At 42.4% G+C, this 21,543-nt stretch overlaps 1 protein-coding gene across 2 annotated transcripts in view; it reads left to right on the top strand.

Annotated features, from left to right (window-relative positions):
- The window catches only part of PINX1 (PIN2 (TERF1) interacting telomerase inhibitor 1), an 80,685-nt gene extending 61,303 nt beyond the window's left edge, over nucleotides 1-19,382 (top strand). For both annotated transcript variants that reach the window (XM_068552488.1, XM_068552489.1), the window contains exon 7: nucleotides 18,521-19,382. In XM_068552488.1, coding sequence (XP_068408589.1) covers nucleotides 18,521-18,994 — 474 coding nt within the window. In that variant the 3' untranslated portion in view covers nucleotides 18,995-19,382. The remainder of the gene's footprint in view (nucleotides 1-18,520) is intronic.
- The last annotated feature ends 2,161 nt before the right edge of the window (nucleotides 19,383-21,543 follow it).

Genomic DNA, 21,543 nt, shown 5'->3' with positions numbered 1-21,543 from the left:
CCAACACTGGTTTGTTCAGTGTTGTGAAGAGTATTTGCATTTAAGATTTTCTTTCATTTCTTATTTATGTGTGGGGTTTAAGAACCTTTGTTCCATAGGAAAAAAAACAGCTTCAACCCCAGCTTATTGTTTAAACTGTTCCAGTGGGATTGCTTTGATAAGAACTAATTATAATTAGTACAGCAAATATTTATAAATGAGCATTCCTAAATTTCTTGAAGCCACCTGAAAGCGTTTCTTTTAAGAAATTTTAATAGGTATTTCTCTTAGCCTTAGGAGTTCTTTGTAATTTAGACTATTTTGTAATTAAGTCATCTGGTTAATTGATCACTGAAACACTACTGGATAGAGCTTAAGAATCTTGTCTTTTGTAGACTTTGGTTGTAAAGTAAAGTATTAAGGAGGATTCTGATTTGTTTATTTGCTAGGCCATAGAGATAATGTGAGAAGCTTAAATCCAGCCCTAAATTAGTAAGATTTCACTAGTAGCTCTAGGTGTAGTTTAATATAGTTCTCAATGTTTATCAGTCATTAAATTGTAATCCTAAGTAATTCCACTGGATCCACTTTATAACAGCCAAAAATTTCTGTTTAAAATTCAATCTTTAACCTAAAGGTTTACAGGAATTTTCCAGGTAATTTTTTTCCTCCATAAGATGTAAATGATAAATAAGTTCTCTGTGTTTATTGGGAGTCAGCGTGCTGGTAGGTCTTTCTGTTAGTCAGGGTTCTCTGTTCCTTCTTATCTGAAGCCCAGTGAGCCGCTAGTAGGAAGTTCACTCGGAGTTTGATTTCTTTGAACAGCACTCAGTCTCTGCAAACAGCACAAGGCCAAAGTGTTTGGGTTTTGTTTTGTCATCTGGTGTCCTTTGACAAGTTTATCTTTTCTGCATCAGAAGGAGTCGTTTTAAGCAACATAGTAGCAGTAGTGACAGCCAGCCTGCAGTCACCTGTGTCCCCTGACCTTTGTTTGTCCAGGACTCCTTTTATAATTCTCATCCCAACTCTTAAAATCATATGGAGGATCTCAGTTTTACTTGACTGGTTTTGAAGCATTTTGTGGGCCTGAACTTTAAATAGCTTTTTAAAAAATATATATATAAATTTATTTATTTTATTTTTGGCTGCTTTGGGTCTTCGTTGCTGCGGGCAGGCTTTCTCTATAGTGGCGGCGAGCCAGGGGCTGCTCTTCCGTTGCGGTGCGCGGGCTTTTCATTGCGGTGGCTTCTCTTGTTGCGGAGCACGGGCTCTAGGCGCGCGGGCTTTAGTAGTTGCAGTGCGTGGGCTCAGTAGTTGTGGCTCACGGGCTCTAGAGCATAGGCTCAGTAGTTGTGGCCCATGGGCTTAGTTGCTCCGCAGCATGTGGGATCTTCCCGGACCAGGGATCGAACCTGTGTCCCCTACATTGACAGGCGGATTCTTAACCACTGTGCCACCAGGGAAGTCCCTTACATAGCTTTTAACAAGTACTTAAATTTATTTTATGTCTTGATTTTAGACCTAGATTTGGTGGGGTTTCTATTTCTCAAACAGAAAAGCTGACCTGGGGAAGGTACTTTACCTAAGAACAATCTGAACAGTCATGTTAGTGCCCTTTCTAAAAGGAAGGTAGCCTTTTTTTTTTTTTCTTAACCCCACATTTGTTTATTTTATTTATTTTTGGCTGCGTTGGGTCTTCGTTTCTGTGCGAGGGCTTTCTCTAGTTGCGGCGAGCGGGGGCCACTCTTCATCGCGGTGCGTGGGCCTCTCACTATCGCGGCCTCTCTTGTTGCGGAGCACAGGCTCCAGACGCGCAGGCTCAGTAGTTGTGGCTCACGGGCCTAGTTGCTCCGCGGCATGTGGGATCTTCCCAGACCAGGGCTCGAACCCGTGTTCCCTGCATTAGCAGGCAGATTCTCAACCACTGCGCCACCAGGGAAGCCCCAGGAAGGTAGCTTTTATAGGAAATTGTTGAGTAGACTTTGGAAATCAGTACAGTTAATTTATTCCTATGTATCACTGAAACCTGTAAATAGAGTATCAGCTTTAGGTATTCATCTAATTCTTATTCCAAAGTTGTTAAAGTTTCAGATTGGAAATTGTTTACCTGCTTACTTTGTGATCCTAAGAAAATCTTTTTAAAAAATGTATGATGTACCTTTTAAACAGTGACGTTATTCATTTAGTTAAAGCAATTATTTAATTTTGAATTATCACCCTCATGCCCATCCCATCCCTTCCTCCCTGTTAAGATGATAATTACATTTTTAGGGAGGCGAAAGCATAGCATTTGTACTATTCTGTTTTTTAATGGACCCCAATTACTCGGAATTGGATTAATCATGATGCATGACACATTATCATTGGTCACAGTTTCTTTTAGACTCCCTTTTAGGGATCCTGATAAGGATCTAGAACTATTAGGCTGATACCTTGTGGGCACCTTCTTGAAATTAACGGATCAAATCAGCTGTCTTTGAGCTGAAGTTAAAAGTGAACTTCAGAACCTGCTCTCTAGTCATCTAGGCTCAGCCTAGATCCTGTAGTTTAGGCTGTAGAACAGGCTATATAACTATATAACAGGCTATAGATAAAGAGGCTCGGGGCTTGGTCACGACTCCCTGCAGTGTAGTCTATCATTATTTCATCATTCTTCTTCTGAGTAATATTATTTTAATTGCTTTCTTTGTTTCTAGTTCCCCTGATCCAGACCCTTCCAATTCCTTTCTCTTCTTAACTCAGATGTTTCTCCTTGCCATCCAAGAGCATTGTTGAATGACAAATGATTAAACGAATAAGACACAACCCATTTTCACAGTCTAGTTGGGAAGTCAGAGGTGTGCAAAATCAACTGGAGCAAAGGCCTCGAGTGCTGTGCCAGAGGTCTGGGGACATACATGATGTAGTGATCAATTCAGCTTGCAGAGATTAAAGCAGGTAACATATGTGTGTCGTCTTAAAGGAGTAACAGTTGCCAGGTTGAAAGGCCTTGCAAGGAGAAAAGAAAACCATACCCACAAAGACACAGATCCTTGAAAATGCAAAGGGTCTTTGGGGAGCAACAAGCACATTTATAGGGCTAGACTGTAAAGGTGGGTAGAGACGGGCAAGCACCCCATACACTTATACACTTCTCCCCACCGTGTTACTATAAATAAATCCCAGAAATCATAACATTTCACCCACGAACACTTCAGTATTTCAGAACATATCTCTAAAAGGTACTTCAGGACATATCCCTAAAAGGTAAAGGACTTTTTAAAAATGTGTAACTCTAAGACAATTATTATACTCTGTAAAAATTGGTAAAAATTGCATACTATCATCAGTAAGTGTTCAGAGTTTCAATTTTCATAAATGTCATCAATTTTAGTTTTCTTTACAGCTTCTTTGTTTGAGTCAGGCTCTAAGTAAGGTTCACATATAATGATTGGTTGATGTATCTCTTTCAATTTGTTTCAATCTGTAGATTCCCTCTCCATATCTCTTTCTTTTCCTCTCTAATTTTTAGAATGAAATTTAGAATAAAGATTTTCACATGTGTACTATTTGATTACCTAGGGGTAATAAATAAGTAATAAATATTTTGTTTATTTCCTCTATTTACCAGTTTTCAAATGGAAGAGCTTCTCTAGCATTCTCTGAAAGGGACCAGTGAGTTTTCCTTTTCTGTATCACTCATGGATTGAAATATATTTATGTTTCAATGTGTTGCATTTGTCATCTTTATTTTTTATGATGAAATTTTCCATCTGCCCAGTGAGAACCTCTTCAAGTTGGTTCCTAAATTCTTTTGACGTGACCCTAGATGGTATTTGATCACTCCTCCTACCTGGTACAAGATTTTCCAGACCCACCTTGTGCATTTGCTGCCCCAGATTCGGAGTCATCCATTTCTCCCTGGTTCCTTTTTGTGGTAAATGATATTTAGAGACCAAATCTAGGCAGTAGGATTGCTCACTGCTACTAAGTTGGTCTTTGTTCCTGGGCCTTAGAACACTGATAGAACTGTAATTTTTTTTAATGGTAAAGTATATTATGAGCCTATATTTGTATTACTTATTCAAATTCAGGACCATAAGACTTAACCTCATTAATCTTTTATCTTTATTTATCCACAGTAAGATTCTTGGAATCTATCAATTCTAGAAATAAAAAGCATTAAAATATCACATTACTCATTTGCTTATTTCCCCTTGTATATACAGTAGTCACAGAATAACATCTATAATTTGATTATCAAAAAAAAAAAGTACATTGAGGAGTTTTTAAAAAAAGTTTTTTGGGCCAATTCTTCTTGTCCTTAGGGTATATCCCATTAGGTTATGTACAGTCAAATTACAGTGTTTTAAAGTCATTTGGAATTTTGTTCTGTGAAAGGATTCAACCAACTGGTTGCAAAGTCAGGTTCATTTTTTTTTTAAGAAATTGCCTTCTTAAATTTTAATTGTGTTATATGTCCATTGATTCCTGATTATGTTCTCCATTTTTATTCTCTTGATTATTTTGTAAATTATTCACTGCTGTAATTTGAACTTTGTACAGACTTTTACACGGAACCCGATTTCCAGATCTTTCTTCTTTACTTGGTTATCCCACTGGTCAGACCGTGCGGCTCTTACTGCTTGCACATAATCCCCAGAAGAAAATATGGTTATATTGTAGGCAGTCTTTAACCTTGTTACATACATACTTGGCATGATTTAGGACATATTATTTCTCTGCCACCGTCTATTCCAAGATGGAAGAGTGATTTTTCTGACTAAGCCTGGGAACAGATATTCCCATTTCAATAATGGGGTGGCTAGGGAAGAGCTAGCCTTTTCTCCCAAAGTCACCTAGCAGACTGGTTGTTCATAACGGGATGCTTGCCTGGTCCTCTTTTCACCTCCCTACCAGGTATCTGCCATTTTTGGTAAAAGCTCACCCCCTTAGACAGGCCAAGGTAGATCAAAGATTTAGGAGAACTACTCATTTTATCCAGATCGTGGCACTATCTGTGTGAGCAGACCGTCTCAAAGTAGGTTCAGCGTAACTATGCTAATTCCATGGGATGGCCGTGATGTTATACCGCAAAGCGTTCCAGAGTGAAATAAGTCTGGGAAATTCTGAAATTTAACAACTGCCGATCTCTCAGATGATGGTGTGCATTATGAGCTGAAGGGAGCAATAGCACAGGTTTGTTTCTCAGGCTCACTTAACTATGAATCCATCCCAGTGTGTCATCAGGCGACATGCTGTGCTGGAAAATAAGCCAGCTTCTAGATTTCCCTTTACAGGACATAGGCGGGACAGAGGAACATGTTCACGCCTGTCACAGGGATCCACTCAGCAGAATTCAGATTCTGAGAGAATTCTCTGGGACACACGGCTTGGTTCCATCAGCAAGAACTTGAAAAAACAAAAAAGACAGGTGGTGGGAACCTATAGTCTGAAAGAGACAGGAGACATATCAACCAATCACAATATATGAACCTTATTAGGAAACAGATTCAAATAAATTGTAATAAGAAATAACTTAAAAGACAATAAAGGCAATGTGAACACAGACTAGATATTTAGTGATGTTAAAGGATTTTTGTTAAATTTTTTATGTGATAATAGTAATATAGTTGTGGATTTTTCTTAGAGCTGTTATCTTTTAGAGATACATACTGAAATACTTATAAAGTATATGATACTTTTGATTTGCTTTGAATTAATATGAGTAGAGATGGTTATAATGGTGATAGTTGGTTATTGTGGTGATAAATTTTGAAGCTGGGTAATGGGTATGTTGTGTTCATTATACTAGTTTATCTGCTTTTCTGTATATTTGAAAATTTACATGATAAAAACATTTTAAAAAGAAGACTGCCAGGACTTCCCTGGTGGTCCTGTGGTTAAGAATCCACCTTCCAATGCAGGGGACGTGGGTTCGATCCCTGGTTGGGGAACTAAAATCCTGCGCACCACAACCTGCATGCCACAACAAAGATCCCACAGCTGCAACTAAGACCCAACACAGCCAAATAAATAAAATTAAATACATTACTTAAAAAAAAAAAAGAAGACTGCCAAATCTGTATCACTTTCACATGAGTTCCTTAGAAATCACTGAGGCCATAACTGATTTAAATTTCCTTGCTCAGTTTAGCCCAGTTTAGCTGCTCCAGCAGCTTTGTTACCCAAAGAGGTCATCAGTGACATCCTCCTATATTTGGAAGAGTATCTCAAACCCTTGCTTGTTTCTTTGCGATATGGAAATGGAGTGGTGAGTGGCCCCAGAAGACACTGGTTGTCTAAATGGAGGCACGTGTGCCTGTAGGAAGCATTCTCTCTGCAGCCTCTGGTTTATAGGCCCCTGGTTGGAACATCGACAAGCAGATCGGACTTGTGCTACGTGCCCGGGAGCCAGTAGCACAAAGCAGTTAGGGGCAGGGCTCAAAGCAAGGAAGGTGGTGGTGCATTCCAACCAGAAAGGAAGTTCTTGTAAAAACTTCTGTCCCTGTTGCTGCAGTTTTAGCAAAATAAGATGTAAGATTTGTGGGGTTTTTAAAAGACAGTTTTATTTGAGCCAAACCATTTTAAGGTATGTTAAAAACCTCACCTCTTTTCTTCATTCTACACCCCTTCCTACCTCACTCCCTCCGATCCCCAAGCTGCTCACCACCCAGCCCCCCTTAGGCTAGTTTGTTGCCAGTCATGGTGCTGTCCACTCTGGAAAGTAGCAGGAAGAGCTGATAAGGTGCTGAGGACAGAAATCTCTGGTCTTATCTCTCTCCAGCACGCGGTGCCGAGAGTGCATCCTTTTCCTGTCCTCGGACAAGAGACATAAACCGACCATCTCCTGGCAGCAGGGACTTCAAACAGGGTTTGGGGGCCTGCCTCTACTTTCTGTAAGGCCAGAAAGGAGAAAGTGGCTCATTGCTTTTTTGAAAGTTGTTTTAGTACCAGTAAAAACGTATGTTGTCTTCTAGATCAACAAACATAACTTCATAATAAGACACGAATTAAAAGAGCAGAAGAAAAGAAAAAGAAGCAAGGGCTGAGGGCAAGGGCTACCAAAACGACCAGAGCTGTTAAGTCACTGGACTGTTTTGTTTGGTTAGACTTTCTGTAGGTTTGGCCCGAAGGATTAGATTTGGCTTTTTGTTTGTTGACAGATCAAGCAAAAATGGTTTTAAGAGCTTTTGTGATAATAAAAAATTGATACCCAGATGGCCCAGTGTTGGAGGAGAAGAGTGAAATATTGGTTCATTTTTCCTTCTGTCCCTCTATTGTGGCAGGAAAGCAGAAATAACATTCTCTCCCAGATTTTCATCCTGTGATGTAATGAAAATAAGATGAAGAGGAACCTTCCTTTGGGTTTTAGTGCAGCTGGTGGCTGGTGAGGTGACACTTTGCTTCTTATGCTATAGTCTGGAGTGACCATGATAGGGACACCGGTGACATGGGTGTAGGCGTTACCATCTCCCCTCTGGGTCCTCCTTGGAGCCTCACCAGGTAGACCCAGAAGAGTCAGTCAACCTCACTTCATCCTCAGTCATCTGGATCCTCCAGTTTGCAACGTAAAACTTTACAGGATAGAGGAGACCAGGCTTGATACTTTGTTACCATTTTTCGAAGACATTGGTCACTAGCCAATGCTCACAAACAGCCAATTGTTGGAATTCCAAAAGTTAATGACACTTTAAGAATTGTGCTTATTATGTAATAGTAAAGGTCCAGTTTTATTCTTGCAAGTTTCTTAGTCTCCTGTTACTGAGTGCTGTGAAATTATCTAGGCTACAATGAATGTTAGAATTATAATGGACCTTAACAACATAGCTGTTGCTTTTCAAACTGTGTTCCGTAAAGCCCCGAGAGTTCGTCAAAGATGCCTCGGGGGGCCTTACAAAGGGAGAGGAGGGTCAGGACATGAGCTTTGGGTTCCCCCAACGCCACCTCAACCACTGTTTCCCTGGTGTGTTACACATTGGCCTTCTGTTTAAGATTTCGTCTGGAGAAAGGCACGCACTGCTAAAACCATGTTTGAAAAAAGTCACTGAGTAGCCCTCCTTCCTTGTTTTGCAAACGATTTGCTTCGAGGCCCAGAAAGTACAGTGACTTGTCCAAGATCACACATTCTCTCAGATGTGAGTCAGATTTCTTGACACCCAGGTCATGGCCACTTCTACTACACTGAACTTAGCACCTTTCTTTCTTTCCTTTGAGTATTTTATACCAGTGCCACTCGAAGTATCGTCCACAGGCCAGCCCGTGACAGGACAGAAATTGAGAGTAAGCATTTAGAAACTTTTATAGTAGTGTGATTAATTTTTAGAAATTGGAACTTGTGTTTTATATGTCTTTTTGAAATTTTGTTTTCTAATTTTTTTTTTTTTTAACAAAAATCTTGGCCCACAATAGATCGGAGGTTTTAAAAAAGAAAAATAATTGGCCCTTCACCCCTGGTAGTTTGGGAAGCACTTGTGATGCAGGGCATTGAATCTCCACAGAGGTTGAGCCAGTTATGGGCTGCAAACAAGAGGCAGGTCTTGCTTTAAGGAACTTTTTTGGATTCTGAGCAGGTAAGGAGGCAATATTACTTGTTCTTTTTCCTTAATATGTTTCTTGCTTATAAAATAAAATTACAGCTTGCATGAAACGAAGAGATGATATATTTAAATATATATGATAATATATGAGAAGAATTATGTATTTAATAGCAATAGTAATGTTTAATTTTTATGAACTGTTTGGAATTGTAATCTCAGTTTAATTGGTTAGAGGTTTTGTTGAATGGAGTTGTACTGTAGTTGGTTTTCTTGTTTAGTTTCTGTCTATTCTAAAAAATAAATTCTCCTGATGTATTTTTTTTTTTAATTTTATTGTGGCCAGAACACTTACATGAGATCTACCCAGACCTTTTTATAATTTTTTTTTTTTTTAACTGTGTGTCTCCCCCAGATGGGAGCTCCTGTCTGGGCCCCGGCCCTGGTCAAGTAAACAGTAGCTGATGTAGCTGCTCAGTGGATGTTTATGAAGGACTGGATGGCCACAGCTTTGGACCTCAGCCTCCTCAAGATCTTATTTTTCTTTGTATAATTTACTTTTATTACACGACTCAGTGATTTCAGGATTTTATCTAATTACTCTTACTAACTTAAATATCCTTTAAACATAGAATTATTTTGCCCTACCAAGGTTACTCCTAGAAGTATTTTTAAAGTATTTTTTACTTTAGTTTCTGGTCAATTAAAAAGAGGTCTAGGGCTTCCCTGGTGGCGCAGTGGTTGAGAATCTGCCTGACAATGTAGGGGACACGGGTTCGAGCCCTGGTCCGGGAAGATCCCACATGCCGCGGAGCAACTAGGCCCGTGAGCCACAACTACTGAGCCTGCGCGTCTGGAGCCTGTGCTCCGCAACAAGAGAGGCCGCGATAGTGAGAGGCCCGCGCACCGCGATGAAGAGTGGCCCCCACTGGCCACAACTAGAGAAAGCCCTCGCACAGAAACGAAGACCCAACACAGCCACAAATAAATAAATAAGTTAATTAAAAAAAAAAAAAACTGGTGAATTTAAAAAAAATAATAAAAATAAAAAAATAAAATAAAATCAGAGTCCTAGTTTAAAAAAAAAAAAAAAAAGAGGTCTATATAACGATTAATCCCATATAGTATACAGGAGCTGAGGGAGAGGACTTTATTAATAACTTCATTCACCTGAATTAATTTACCTTTCTCTTCTTAGTAATCTTGACTATTCCAAATAACTATTCATACTCTATTCCTTGTTTCAGAATAGTAGGTTCTCTAAAATCTTCAAAGGATGCTATGCTTTCTATAATAAGGAGCCTAAATTTGAGTTGTTAATGATTCCTAAGCGATTTTCAAGTCAGTGGAGTAAAGGTGGAAGAGACAGGCCCTTCGTCAGCCTCTGCTTCTGCTTTTGGAGGCTCAGGCATTAGCCTTCAACTACTTATAAAAGCTTTTTGTCCTGTCTCCAGAGAGCAGGGAACAGAACCAGTTGACCTAGAATCATAAACGATAGCCAGTTTGGATTATTTTTAGGCTTCAATCAAAGAAATTGGTACCTGTGTCACATTGATCATTTCTAGCTTTGGAGGAGGCTCGTTTATCTTGTAACGGCCAATGTGTTGTGAAATGTTGTCACGTGGATCACTGCAACTTTCCAGGCCTTAAGACTGTTGAGGGAGGCAGGAAACCTGCTCCTTTTTTCTTTTCCCTCTCTTTCCCCAGAGGCTGTATGACTCTTGTCAGTAGCTCTGATGTCAGTTGCTTGAGAGAGGTTGTTGCCATGGAGAACCATCCTTTTAAAACATGTTTATGTTGGCTTTTCGTAATGAGTGGTAATTTGAGCAGCTGATGAGGCAAGTGGAAAAAAGAAAATGAACGGCTTTGTTAGCATTGGCCTTCCTACGAGGAATTTGGCATTATTTGTATTTCTTTGCTGTTGTCCAGGGAAAAACAAGCTATTCTGTCCCTTCCAGTTCCCCATTATCTTCTCTGAGATGTCCAGTTCATTTATCTGAGTCTGTAAATCCAGGCAGGGTTCTAACGCCTAACGTTAGGGAGGTATCTGCCTGCTTGCAGTGGGTTGGGAGTTCTCTTTGATGTCAGATCACTTCGTAAGCAAACTTCGTCCTTGTCTGCCAGAAGTCAAACGGCAGATGGCAGCCCTCTCTACCCCTCACTAGCATAATTCAGTAAATTAACAAGAGACTGAGATTGAGAACTTCATCAAAACCCAGAGCCCTCCAACCAACTCGGTGTGTGTGTGTGTGTGTGTATACTTCACATGCATCTAACATTTCCAAAAAGCAGATTATATTTCATAATAAATTTATTCATTCAGCAAATATTTACATAGCATCTGTTTACTTATATACTAGAGAGAAAACAAATTTTTTTTACTGATGAAATTCAAAGCTTTATTTATGGACACTGATATTTGAAATTCACATAGTTTTCATATGTCATGAAATAGTCTTCCTTTGATTCTCTCCCCCCTCCCTCCCCCCCATTTAAAATGTAAAAACCATTCTTAGCTTGTGAGGTATACGAAGATCGGCAGCAGCCAGATTTGGCCCTTGGGGCATACTTTGCCAGCCGTGTTCTAGAGAGAGCCCTCCTGGAACCCCTGCACAGGTCCTGGGTTCCTAGAACCTGTTTGCATGAGCATTCACACACTGTACACATGTACACACTCACATAAAGTTAAGAGTTGCCGTGTAATTCTAGTTCTGTTGTTGTATTTTTTATTTTTAACCCCTCTTCAAACCAAAACGTCCCGTCAGTCAGTGGAGTCTTGTATTTGTTTTTAACTCTTGTGATGCTTGCTAATCCTGCAAGTGATTGTGTTTCCCAGGCAGATTCCATGAGGCTGGTTACTTCTGAGACTTTGTGTGTTTATCCTAACTCCAGATGTGAGTGAATGAATGATATCTTGAAAAAAACACCAGATTTTACCCCTGAGTAAACTTGTGAGTGCAAAAATAGCTCATTGTCAGTGAAACAGTGTTTTCAATCATGTGGAAACCAAAAAGGTGCCATAGAAAGCAAGAGAAGAAATGCTGACATAGTCACACAATCCCTGGTTTATGACCAGCATGTTGATCACTCCTTGCTCAACCTCTGGAGGCAAACCATTCTGATGACTCCCGGGAATGCACAGCTTCCCAGGTTGTGTGATCAGCTCAAGATAACATGTAGGCTGCACCTTAACAACCTGCTGCCGGGGGCTTCTCGTGGAACTTGATCCACCTGTTTTTCTTCTCAGAATGATCTCCTGACTTTGCCTCAGATGTACTCTAGAACTCTCTTGCTTTCCAGCCTCTTCTTTTGATGGCAAGAACAGTCAACCCATGCATGTTATTTTATTGCTGATGTTCAGCCCGCCCCACATCATGCATGTGATAGTTCCATAAAACACAACACCTCATTTTTCCGATTTACCTAATCTTCCAGAAGGTGACATGGTAACATGTGGAATAACAGACCAGAAGAGACATGTATGGATCGTTTGCTGAGCTGTGCATCGCTCAGGGCCACAGGGAGTGATGGGCTGGTCACACTAAAAGTCACTGGGGTGCACCTGCAGCAGTTAGCAAAGAGATTTGCACTGTGAGGCAAGGTGGCATCTGATTAGAAGGGTGTGGTTTCATCTGGGTGGGAAGACTGTCCGCTGCAAAATGCTGCTTCTCTCTTTGCTTGCCACCCTTCCAAGCCCCTTCTAGTCATGAGCCCCGCCTGGCATGCAGGGGAATCTGTGCTGACAAATACAAAGCTTCTGGTTCAGTGGGGGAGTGGGAGTGCTTCCCAGCCTGGGTCTGCCTGGGGTTGGTGTCTTTTGTGCTTTCCTGGAGTGCTCACCATGTGTTTGTTCTTCATTAGAGGCTGTGCTGAACACAAACGAAATAGGAATGATTTCTGCCCTCAAGGAACTTAAAAATTCCTGGGGAAGATGCTTAGAAAGCAAATTATACAAAACCAGAAAGTAGAAGTAACCAATTGCTAGTCACAGTAGTAAACAAGAGTGGTTGTTCACAGGGGACCAGCTTCTTGAAGGAGGCAGCTCTGCACTTGATCTTTAAGGGAGTGACGCACACAGCTGTGTATGAAGGATCTGGAAGAGCGTCGCGGGCGACCGCGGCAGCGCCTTCGGCTCCCTCTGTTGGCGAAGGGTTTCGTGCTCACATGTCCGGGCACCCCCTCACCTCAGCACTGCCCCCATCTTGACGGGTCATGAAATGGCTTCATACCTGAACTCATCACTGTCCTAAGTGGACGGGCGCAATTTCTGCCTCCCAGGAGACGTCAAGACATAACTTGTGTTTGTCAGAGCTGTCCTGCCGGAAAGTTTAGGAAAGATGCAAGTGTTCTTTCAAGCTACTCACTTGCCAAGCTTTCTTAACTCTTCACAGACTAATCCAGCACAAGCTGACGACACGGGCTGGGGTGGAAGCGTGCGTTTGCTCATCACAAGCAGTAGTTCTCAGAGCTAGTGACCCCGTTGCTAAGTCCATTACCCTTGAGCTCCGGGTGTCTGCGTTTTCTTTCCATGAGAAAGTTCATTGAAGGATTACTGTTGCAGCCTGTATCTCAACGTGGAACTCAAAAGGCTTCAGTCATCTTGTCACTTAAGATCGGCAGTGACATGAGAAAGGCTGGTGAGCTAAAGTGTGTGCCTTTGAAACCTCACCCTGGACTGTATGCTTATCATAACTGGTAGATTTTATGCTTACGGTGCATCTGCCCCAAACATCTCTCTAAATTCTCTATCCAAGCTGCTGTTTCCCTGCCCCAAGAGTTACTAACAACATTCTTCTGAGAATAGTCAAGAGAATCCTCTGTATTTGGGCACTTCACTGTTAATCCATCTCAGTAGACGTGTTTGAATGACACCGAGGACTGGGAACCCAGAAGGGCTTGAGCAGCTAGCTCACTGAGCTGCAAAGCCTCTAGGCAGAGTACCTAAAAGAAGCGAAGAACAAACTCATGACATTCTGTAGCCATTTGAGAAAAGGCGACATGCATCTTTCAGGCACCTGAGATGACTGTGGTATATGATAGCTAATTTCTTAAGTGTCTCTCTCTGCAAGGTCTTGTGTCCTTTGCATCCGACTCTTCCCGCCCCCCGCCCCTACCCCATTTGTAATTCAGAATCGCCAGAGATAGGTTTAGGCCTTAAGGTTTTCCAGCTCTAATTATAAAACTCTTAAGCCTGGTTTCAGGCTATTTTTTTTATTTATATGAATTGCAAACTAGATAATAGAGTATTTTTCTATTTGGAAAGTAGTATCTATTTCTTGTGGCCTTTTTTTCGACCTGAAGTTTTAGCATCAGTTAACTTCTACCTCATAAAGTTGAGCATGGACCAATTGATATATACTTCAGTGTTGGGATGATTTCTGAAGAGAGAAACGGTGACAGGTGGGTCTGTGTGATGCAGGCCGGAAGTCGGGATGCCGTCGTGGAGGGAGGACGGGCCCTGCGCCTGGCAGCCTTGGGCCAAATCCTACTTCTGCCAGCTCCCGCCGTCAGGCCTTCTGAATATTAAGAAGTGCTTTGAGCTTCGGTTTCTACCCCTGTCAAGGTGGGGTGACATACGATAATAAGTGATTGCCACACTGAAGGCATCCAAGAAATGATAGCCGCTTTCTTCAGTGCACCGGGCTGCGGGCACTCTGGGTCAAGTCTCCACACATGATGGAGGGAGTAGTCCCGCCGGGCTCTTCTGGCTTTAAACCACTGACGTTCTGTGAGCTGGGGAACAGTCCTCCTGGGTTCTGACCCTCAGAGTGTTTATTGGTTGGGGTAGAAATTAAGGCCCTTGCTATCGCTTGGGAAAATCCATCGTCAAATGTTCTTTTAAACACGTGCTGTACACTCATAGGTTCCGAAAGAAACGAGAACACTGCGGGGTTTTCTGAGACAGACAAGATTAACCCATGAAACAATGTTTTAGAACAACACAGACTATTTCATTTTATATTTTTAAAAGGGTAGCTTTTTAAATATATGGAAAATAATTCAAGATTCTCAATGTAGCTTTGGATCTTTTTAATTAACAAAAAGGGAGGTAGGGTAGTGGGTATATTACAAATTTAGGGAGAAACCTTTTAAACTGTTTTGTTGATTCCCTTACCGTTTCCCCTCATTGACTGAACCGTGTCTTTGGAAAGCTTCTTCGTCTTAGTTGCACTGCATGGCCTCGGATATGCACATTTACAGGCGACATGTCCCTTCCCCAGCTGAGTGAGGAGACCGGTGAACTGACGGGACGTCACGGCCAACAGAAAGGCTGGAGGTTCCACAGAGAGACCCCTACCTAGCTCCTACTATAGAGACTCTGTCCCTCCCTGTCCCCAGGGGAAAGCATGACTTTGTCCTTGTGTATGCTGTGACTGGACAGCTATTTTACCTCTTGGCATTCAAGCAGGACTTAAGGAATCTTAGACTGTAGAGGCATGAAGCTGAGGGAGAGATTGCCAGGTCATTCGTTCCAGAAACCCATCACGTTTCCGCTTCCATCCGGATAGCTTCATTGGTATTTTCCCGACTCTCTGCCTCTTGAGAACACAAATTTACGGTATGTAAAGGATCAGTGGAGACTTTCAAGCCAAGGTATATAAAAAGAGAACCTTCAAAACCTTAAGCACAAAATGGGAATTTATTATCATTTTAAAAGTTCCAGCTTCTTACTACCTTTCTTAGAAATATTGGGATGACTTCCAGGACTTAGGTTTAAAATAGATTCATATTCCAGTTAGTAGTCACCCCAGTTTTTTGCTTTTATTGATTTTAGCTTCTAATATGTAGTGTCAATTCTTTTAAATGAATGCTTACCAATTATTCATTGCAAAATAGTGTTTGGCCCTTTCTGTTCTCCTAAGTGGTATTACTAGATCTGCTGCCCAGCTGTGTGCTCTGTTACAGGTGGTGTAAAATATTCTCCGTGGATGGGCTTGTAGGTGCATTGCCATCACTCCTGCATCTTGGCCTGACAGTTGGGGTGATAGTCGTCTGTGAGCCGAGCTCATCTGCTACCTGCTTATACAGCCTCACTATCCCTCCTCTGCTGTCTGGTGTCACAGAGGAATGGCCAGCTCAAATGTCATTTCAGAGTTCAGTAAATTTTAGACTTTCAAGTCTAATTTAATCTATTATTTGACTTGATTAGTAACTGAGACCCAGAGAGGTTATGGGATTTATCTAAGGCCCTCCATTAGTTAATAGCAGGAATTAGAATTTTAAAAGAAAAGGTTTCCTAAATCCCTAAGCTTAAATCAAATGTTCGGTAAGATCATTAGTTAACCATACCTCCCTTGCTGGTATTTTGTATGGAACAGGAAGTTTTCAAGTTATTTGTAAATTTATTTTACTAGTTTTTAGAACACTGTTAGCAAATTGGGATTCTCAAAGTTTATGAAGCAGTGAAAGTCACATTTGGTATTACAGATTTTTTTTTTTTTTTTGTGGTTGCATTATACGTTTAGTGGAAATGTGGGAAGAAGCGAGTTTGTTGCTATTTCAGAGTACTAAAAAGTTGCCGGTGCTTTTCTCAGTACTTGCTTACTTTGAAGAAGAGACCAGATGTGAAAAGTATTCGTTTTCTTAAAAAGGTGTACATTGTTCACATTCATGCATTCATGGCTGAGAATATAGAAACAGGGATTGTAATCACTGTAGTAAAACTGGGTTTATGATTTATAAAGTCATGAAATATGAGACCTGGGCTTTGCTTCTACAGCAGTCAGGTCTGCAACCTATTCCTCCTTTGTTTCCATGGTTTTCAAAACAGGTACATTCCTGGAGTGTGGGAGGCTGCCCACCACTCTCCCCTGCAAGGCATTGTTTTGCCTCCACTTCCCTTGGGTGCTGGCACCTCTCTGGCTTGTCTCCACGCCCCGCTGAGCTTGGTGTGCAGTGGCCTGTGATTATTAAAATCCTTATCACCAGAGGACCTGATTACGAGCAGAGTTATTTTCTAGGATTAGAAAGGCCCGCAGAGTTCAACAAGTGACTCAAAAATGATCTTGTATTTTCTAGTAATTAAAAGTGTGATTAATACCAGTAATTAGTTCCTGTGATTTAACTGTTAAAAGCAGGAATTCAGAAGGTAATAAACAGGTGAACAAGGTAAGGAGCCATAGGATATGACTCGGATTTGAGTTCCTAAGACACAGATACACTCCAGAGGAGTTGGCCCACGTAAGGCAAACTCCTTTCATTACTGTGAAGCTAAGTGAGACCTATTTTATGTAAACAGGCCTCCTTCATGGAGACTTGCCGTGTGTGGCCGTGCGCCGTTACTAAATGGAAGGCAAGACCTTTCTCGTCCATCAGGCGGGGATTGGCTGGGATCAGGAGAGCCTTGAGAAGATTTTTCATCCTGCTGTGCAAAATTTCAGCTCTTTTTCAACATTTGAGGAACAAAAAGACAAAGTGACCTTGTTTTTTTGGCTCCTGTGGCAGCTATTTTTAAATTTTTCTCAAAATTACCTCATGGGATTCCAGCCAAAATTGAATATTGATAGATAACATTTAAAAAGCTCATTTGGTTTATTCCACATGTTCTGCGTTTTACCTTTTGAAATTTAAGAAACTGACTACGTGATTTTGTGTTTTTAGCCCTGAGTAAAATAAGGTTTGTGCTGATTGGATAAGCTGTGATGTTGTTGGTAAGGTACCCTTTGGGGAGAGCTCTCTGGGTCAGCGGCCATTCAGAGCCCAATTGCCCACTGATAACAATATTGATTCACCCGAAATTTCAGACGGGAGGCTACTTTGATCCCACTGAGCTGGGTTTCGAGTGCTGCAGTAACAAGAAAATACATGGTCCAGTTATATGTGTGGTTGTAATAAAGTTAGCTGCACAAGCAGAGCTTTGCCCGCCCAGTTCAGAATAATTTGCAGACTCCTAATTTGGAAACTGATTTATTCAGAAAACTGTTTTCCCACCCCATGAAAGGGTCGGACCACCCATCTCGTCCTATGCGAGTAAGTGAATGTGAAGGGGGAAGCCAGGTAATTATGAAAACCTAAGTTTTAGTGTACTTGTTTAAGGGCTTGATTATTTTAAAAGACTGTGGGCAGAATTTTTCCAGACACTGACCTTACTTAAAGCACAGTCCTTACATGTTTCCATTTGAAGGTGCTTCCTTTTTCACGCACACGTTTTCATCTCCTTACTGCCAGCCAGCCACAACCTATATGGTGTGATACCAGCATTTGATTTTTTATCCCAGCCTATTAAGTTAGGGTTCTTTTTCTCTTCTCAAGCCTTACAACTGAGTGTATTTATGTAAAATTAAAATGTAAACCACACTTAATCCCGGTGGTTATGAGTGAGTAATTCCTCCATTTAGAAGCAGACGGACACAGCCATGGGTGTCTAGTTCACGGCAGTGTAGGGGGGGGGCGTCTCATGTCTCCCACCCCCAGCTGAGGGCAGAGGGCACCCCAGCTCTCCTGTTCCTTCCGGGAGGAGGGGGGCACACGGGCCCTTCCAGCCCTGGTGCCTCCTCTCTCGAGCGGCTGCCAGAGGGCCACGCTCTGGACACACCAGGGTCGAGGCTGGCACGTGGCTCCTGGTTTAGCAGGGGCTCCCTTATACACATGGCGTCTGAGCTTGTGGGTCAGGGCGCAAAGGCCTGTGTATCCACAGCGAGACCAAGTAGGTGTCTGACGACACCCCAGAGCTCCGGGCTTTTAGGGTCCTTGTTTCTGATGGAGACTCTAGGAACTTCGTTGCCATTTATAAGGTTGTTGCCAAGGAGCCGTTCTGTCAGAATGGCGTCCAGGTGACTCACCATCTACCTTGTGAAGTTAGCCTCCGACTCCCTGACCTCCCACCCCATACGGCCCTCAGCTGGTGCGCGTGGCCATCTCATTCCACACCTTGCAGCTCAGCTCTACCCGACGGCCGGCGAGGAGTCCAGGGGAAACCCGGCCCCCCAGCCACGTGGTCTCCGGGCTGCCGAGGGCGCGGGGCTCCGGGTGGTGGTGAGTAATTAGTTGATGCATAACCGGTGTTACTCTTTTCCCCACCTCAGGACCACCCCAGTCCTGACGCTGCAGAGGGGACTGACATCTCCCCCATGACCACCAGTGCCTTCACCATCCGCGAGTACTTTGCCAGGCGCATGGCGGAGCGCAAGAGTAAGGCGCAGGGCACGGCCGTGGGGCCAGAGGCTTCAGAGACCCCAGTGGAAAGGAAAGCAGGGAAGAAAAGAAAGAAAGAGTCGAAAGATAAAAATGTGGAAAATTGCACCCACCCCAAGGCCAAGAAGAAGGGAGACCAAGTTGAGTGGCAGCTGAGAGACCCCCGTTGGGATGAGAATTCTGGTGCTGCTTCTGAGGCTGGAGAGGGTTGCGTGGGGCCACTCGATGACCGGGACTCTCCCTCGAAGCCCAGAAAAAGGAAAGAAAAGAAAAGGGGACAGAAGCAAGCTGAGGCAGCAGAGGATGGTACGCTAGATGAAACACCAGTGAAAAAGAAGAGGAAAAAGAAGAAAGGTTCCAAATAAATTCTCTGGAGCCAGGGCCTCCCGGCTCCTCAGCTGTCAGGGCGCTGCTGGGGCAAACTCCCTGGCCCGAAGTCAGAGCCGGTTCACCCCAGGAGCCGTGCACAGCCTCTGACACGCCCGGCCCTGCTGCATCTCGCCCTCACGCTTTCCCAAATCAGATTCCCAGAACTTCTTAGTGTCCCAAATCATGGCTCTCAGAAACAAATAAATTTCTTTTTTAGACTCTGAGTCCACCGTATGTATTCCCCTTCATGTGAATACATCATTATGTGCACGCGCATGTGTGTGTAGGTCTCTCACAGTCTGTATTTGCTCTTGATTTCTTTCAGTAACAGTGAACTGTGCTTCCTTCTGAAGGAGTCAGTCTAATTAAAGGATTAAGAGGCAATAGTTTGCATTCAGATAGCTCTTTTTGTTCTATAGCCAACCATATGTTTCTGCCAAGTTGGTTTTATATCATTACATTCCCAAATCAGAGAGCTGTTTTGGTCTGGTTTGGTTTGGTTTTGATGGGGAAATTGTAATGTCGTCTTTTCCACTAAGCAGTGGCAGCCGTGTATTTTGAGGAGTTTAAGAGGTGAGCTGACGGTGGGGGCAGTTTAACTTCCCAGCTCTCACAGGAGCCCTCTTGCGGTTCCTCAGCGAGAGTCGGTGGTCGGATATGTTTCCATTAGGTGTCCTCAAGGACAGCTGCCCTAGAGTGGACTCCTCCTTAACAGTAACCATCAGGAGATCCTCAGGAAGTTAAAAAAAAAACTGAGACTCTAAGGTTATGAAATTCATTTCATCTAGATTGGGACTGCCTTGTGAAAGTTCCTAAAAGTATAAATATCACATAAAGAGTAAAAGATACCTTCAGTCCTGCTCACGGCAAATGGTGTCACCTCCTGTGTTTATACTGCCTCTGCCACACCCCGGCGTGTCTCCCTGTGTGCAGGTTAAACTCTCCCCACGTGGGTTTCCCCGGAAAACTGCAGACACCTTCGCACCCTCTTTGGGACACAGAATGCAAAAGAAAGCGCATGTTTAAGATTTAGAGGTCCAGCACTGTGGCTTCCTCTCTTCTGCTGTCTTTGTTCTCTTGACCTCTCCCTTCTTTTCTTTTTCATCCTTTCCCCCTTTTACCCCCTCTTCCTTGCTCCCCCCGCAAATTTTCAGTTTCCAGTTTTCTCTTACCCCTTGCTGGCTGCCTGCTCCCGGTCCTGCAGACCTTTCGGGAACTCGGAGAATGTGGTACAAGGGCGGGTCGTGTGCTGCCTTCCACCTGATTTATAGATGCTCCTGGGTAACAGTAACGAAAACTCACTACAACCTGATGAGCTTTTGCCCTGGATTTTAACCCTTGTAGTCACACATTAGATATGAAGCATGGCCCCAAGTTTCTTAAAACTGAGAAAATATATGAAGAATGTTTGATTTTAGTCTCCTAAGAATTCTGAATGGTGCTAGTTGTTTACAAGGATACACACGCACACACCCCACAGAGAAAATTTTTATGAATTCAGAGCCTGAGTTCTAGTTTCTGAGTTTATTGTGGCCCTCAGAGTTTAGAATCCCAGGCAAGGTCCAGTCTAATAAAGCACCAAAGATTTTTAAAGTCACTTTTCTTCACAGAGGGCACATGCCCAAGTTATCTGTGCTTGTTCTATCTTGTATATGAAACTAGAGTTCCAAAAGAACTAGAGTTCCAGAAGGGAGTTCCAGAAAGAAACTAGAGTTCCAGAAGGAAGTGGGTATGTATGAAACCTAAAGAGAATTATCTTTATTTATATATATATATATATATATATATATATATATATATATGGATATATATATATGGATATATATGGATATATATTAGACTTGGGTAGGGTTTTTTGCCTTTTCATTTACTTTTAACTTCATTTGCCAATAAAAATGAGAGCCAGGAGGATATGCTGAATTGTATGCAGGAGGAGGAAACAAATGGGCATTTAGGGAGCAGGGAGCTGCATCTCGGCCAGGTGGGGTGAAGTGGGTGGTGGGAAGACCAGAGGAGGGAGGTGCTCAGGGGTGCTCTCGGAGTTGGGAACCCAAGGCAGTCGCATCGCGAGACTGTTGAAGTGCGACTCTCATGGAGAGCACCTGTAGACTGTGGCAATTATTATTTTAAAGGGCCGCAGAAAGAACTGAATGATTTTAATAATCGAGTGGGTAGCCTGAGAAAAAGGTACACGCTCAGCAAAGAGCAGACATCGTGACCGTTTGCTTTGAATAACACAGAGTATTTTCTCTAGAAATGCTCAGCTTTCATTTTTCCCAAGTGTCTCCTTTTCAGGCCACTTAGTTTTCTGAATCAAAGTGGAATTTAGAACAATGAAACGTATGCTCTCTGGACACTTGCATTTCATAGGCATGATATTTTAAAAATTGTTAACATATGAGCCCTATTTTTTGCCTTAATTTATTTCACTCGGTGAAAATGTATTAATTCTGTAGTCATCAGTGCTTTTCTTGGCATCCTTCAGTTTTAAGAGGGAAAGTAGCTTCCCAGGAAGAGATTTGTCCCATGTAGAGGTTCTTAAATG

This window comes from Eschrichtius robustus, chromosome 10, assembly GCF_028021215.1.
Source record: "Eschrichtius robustus isolate mEscRob2 chromosome 10, mEscRob2.pri, whole genome shotgun sequence".
Classification (NCBI taxonomy): Eukaryota; Metazoa; Chordata; class Mammalia; order Artiodactyla; family Eschrichtiidae; genus Eschrichtius; species Eschrichtius robustus.
Note: the sequence above shows the minus strand (reverse complement) of the source record. Positions and strands in the feature narration are given on the sequence as shown.